Source organism: Juglans microcarpa x Juglans regia, chromosome 6D (assembly GCF_004785595.1).
Source record: "Juglans microcarpa x Juglans regia isolate MS1-56 chromosome 6D, Jm3101_v1.0, whole genome shotgun sequence".
Lineage (NCBI taxonomy): Eukaryota > Viridiplantae > Streptophyta > Magnoliopsida > Fagales > Juglandaceae > Juglans > Juglans microcarpa x Juglans regia.
In genome coordinates this window covers 2,201,547-2,204,606 of record NC_054604.1, presented here as the reverse complement: position 1 = coordinate 2,204,606, position 3,060 = coordinate 2,201,547, and the positions used below count along the sequence as shown (strand labels likewise).

Genomic DNA, 3,060 nt, shown 5'->3' with positions numbered 1-3,060 from the left:
TTGACAAGTGCATGCATGAACCAAGTTTTGATAAGATCCCATTGAACATCAATCTTTAAGGAAAATGGTGAATAATTTCAGGACGGGAAGAAGACGTGACGGTGACGGCGACGGTACGACAACGAGACGGCGACGGGGCGGCGAGTGGAGGGCGATGCACCCACGAGGATTCTACCTCTCTCGCTCGTCCGCCTGATTTCATTAAGCCACCTTTCTCTCTCTTTTTTTTTTAATTAAAATTATGCCAGGTGACCTGCCACGTCAGGCGGTGATTTATAGCGGTAATATGCGAGCGGCACAGTTGCACCGCCCATTGAAAAACTCAATTACAGTCTTACAAAAGTAGTCAAGCCCAGGAGCTTTTTGATTTCCTAGGGTTGCTTTAATAATAATGATGAAAGAGTTGAAGATGAATGCATCCACTTGCCGGAATCATCATAACTGCTTGGCTCAGTGTAAATCTCATTCCAATGAGATTTGATGAATAGGAAATCACGTTTTAAATTTCTGTTAGAAGAAGGATTGATCTTCATGATATATTATCTTAGAATAATGCTATACTTTCTCAATTTGTCCTATCATTTTAACCGTTCATTTATTTATTTATTTATTTTTAATGGTTAAAAAATTGACTATTAGTTTATTTATATATTTTTTTATTTTTAAAAAATATTTAAACATGTTTAAAAAATATTTGCAATAAAAAATAAAAAGAAGTATAATTTGTACCAAACGACACAAAAAGTAGATACTTGCAAGCGACAAAGTGCACCACTCTATCTTGAATGGTAAGAGTGCACCTAGAAATTTTCTCAAATAGAGAATTCCAATCATTGATCATCCTCCCCTTCCTTTTTTCTTTGATTCAAAGTTGAAAAGGAATTACAATCTCTTAAGATACAAAAATATCGCAAGTCAAAACTTTGCGTTTGGTCCGCACACGATTTCTTTATTATAAAAGAAAGTAGGAAATTAGTAACAAGAGGGCCAACTTGTTCATGAAAACTGGCTTTTGGAAAAATCTTTGAAAAAAAAATCTGCATCTTGGTAATACTGTACAGTGTATTTTCCTGAACTGTAAATGGTCGTGCCGACGTGCCTTCATCCAAGTTGCTGAGTCCTGTTTGCATGCCCTTTCCAAGGCAGTAGGGGACAAAACAAATCTAAAAAAAGTACAGTAATTGAAACAAATAAACAAAACAAAGTCAATGCTTAAAACTAAGCCACAAACACATCCTTTCAAATTCTCCTCTCTTCGATGTTAATCGTCAAGCACATACCGTAAAAAACTCCACCCCTTCGACATGTTCAGGAGCCATTTTCTTCAAATCTAAGCGCCAGCAAAACACTTCTGGACATTGACTTTTTCTGCTGATCACCTTTAAAAATAGAAAAGAAAGAAATACCCTCATTGTTTGCTCGTAACCTTGATCTCTTGGGTCTCGTGTATATATATGAGTGTACCAAATTACCACTTTTCTCAGAGTAAATAGAATTAAATCATATCCTTTTGCCTTCAGGGACTGACGGCTAATTTGCTTGAGACTCCAGAGCGAAGTATCCATGGCGGCAGTGCGTGCGGTTCTCTTAGCTTCTCTTCTTCTCTTCTGTTGCTTGGCAGCAACTTCCCATGGAAGTGTGCTCTTTTCTTCTCTACCAAGAACCCTTGAAGTCACTGCTTCATCCAAACAAGGACAAGGTACCAAACGCCCTCTCTCTCTAATAGCCACGTCAAGTTTTTCCCAGAAAATTATTCAACCAAACAAAATTCAAAACTTTTCTATCTGGTTCCCAATATTTTGAAATCTCCATTCATTGAAGTTCAAGAAATTAAATAGAATCGCCAATTAAGCTTCTCTTCCAAGTTTGAAACTTTAAGTAGCATATAAAGATTAAGACTTTTTTTTATCAAATTTTGCAGTTCTGAAAGTTGGCGTAGATAAAATGACTGTAACATGGCGTCTAAACCAGAGCTTAGCAGCCGGGACTGACTCTACCTACAAGACCATAAAGGTCAAGCTGTGCTACGCGCCGGTGAGCCAGGTTGACCGCGCATGGAGGAAGACAGTGGACAACCTAGCCAAGGACAAGACCTGCCAGTTCAAGATCGTTTCAAGGCCGTACGATGCGTCGAACAGAACAGTGCAAAGGTTCGAGTGGACCATCGAGCGTGACGTGCCCACGGCCACCTACTTTGTACGCGCCACTGCCTTCAACTCCGACGACGTCGAGGTGGGTTACGGTCAAACAACCGACGCCAAGAAGACCACCAACTTATTTGAGGTACAATCAATCACCGGACGCCACGTGTCACTCGATATTGCCTCGGTCTGCTTCAGTGCTTTCTCGGTTCTGTCCTTGCTTGGGTTCTTTGTTGCAGAGAAGAGAAGGACAAAACGGTCTGAAAGGACGTGAGATAGAAGTTAATATCCATTGGCTCTGAGTCAAAATTGTGGTACTAGTTGGAGTTGGTTGGTGTAGCAGTTAGATGTACTTTGGTACATGGGCTTTGGTTTAACAGATGGTTGATACTGCCTTTGAATGGATGGTTGGAGTTAAGAGTGAGGGGTGGGGTATAGGTTTATGATTGTCAAAAATTTCAAAGAAACGTGGGTTATCTATCTTACTTGTTTTGATTATCACTATTTGAGTAACATCAAGACCTTCTTATGGTTTACTCAAATAAAAAAAACTTTAATGTTAGATTATGGTAATTTTTGCTTAATGTCATATGCTATTTTGTCTTGTATTAAATAGAGAAATTTTAATGTTAATATGATATAATTACACATGTTAAGTGGTTGTTCATTTAAATGGTATGAAGAGTGATCCAGTCTCTTTCATGAACCTGTGTCATCAAATCACATCTAGAACGGGATGTTATTACATGAATTAGCAATCAAATATTGGATGAGACTTGCTACGTACAAGCGGTTTGGCGCACCAAACTGCGTATCAACATTTTCATAACTTTTTCTTATTACAAAAAAAATAAAAAATAAAAAAATATCTTACATTTAACAATGGTGCGCGAAATTACTTACAAGAAGATTTTTTTCC

General features: G+C 38.2%; 1 protein-coding gene across 1 annotated transcript; it reads left to right on the top strand.

Annotated features, from left to right (window-relative positions):
• Nucleotides 1–1,232: 1,232 nt before the first annotated feature.
• LOC121236036 (high-affinity nitrate transporter 3.2-like) lies at nucleotides 1,233–2,725 on the top strand. The gene is made up of 2 exons (XM_041132528.1): nucleotides 1,233–1,699; nucleotides 1,922–2,725. The coding sequence occupies exons 1-2, from the start codon at nucleotides 1,564–1,566 to the stop codon at nucleotides 2,413–2,415; spliced, it is 630 nt and encodes a 209-aa protein (XP_040988462.1). The 5' UTR covers nucleotides 1,233–1,563; the 3' UTR covers nucleotides 2,416–2,725.
• The last annotated feature ends 335 nt before the right edge of the window (nucleotides 2,726–3,060 follow it).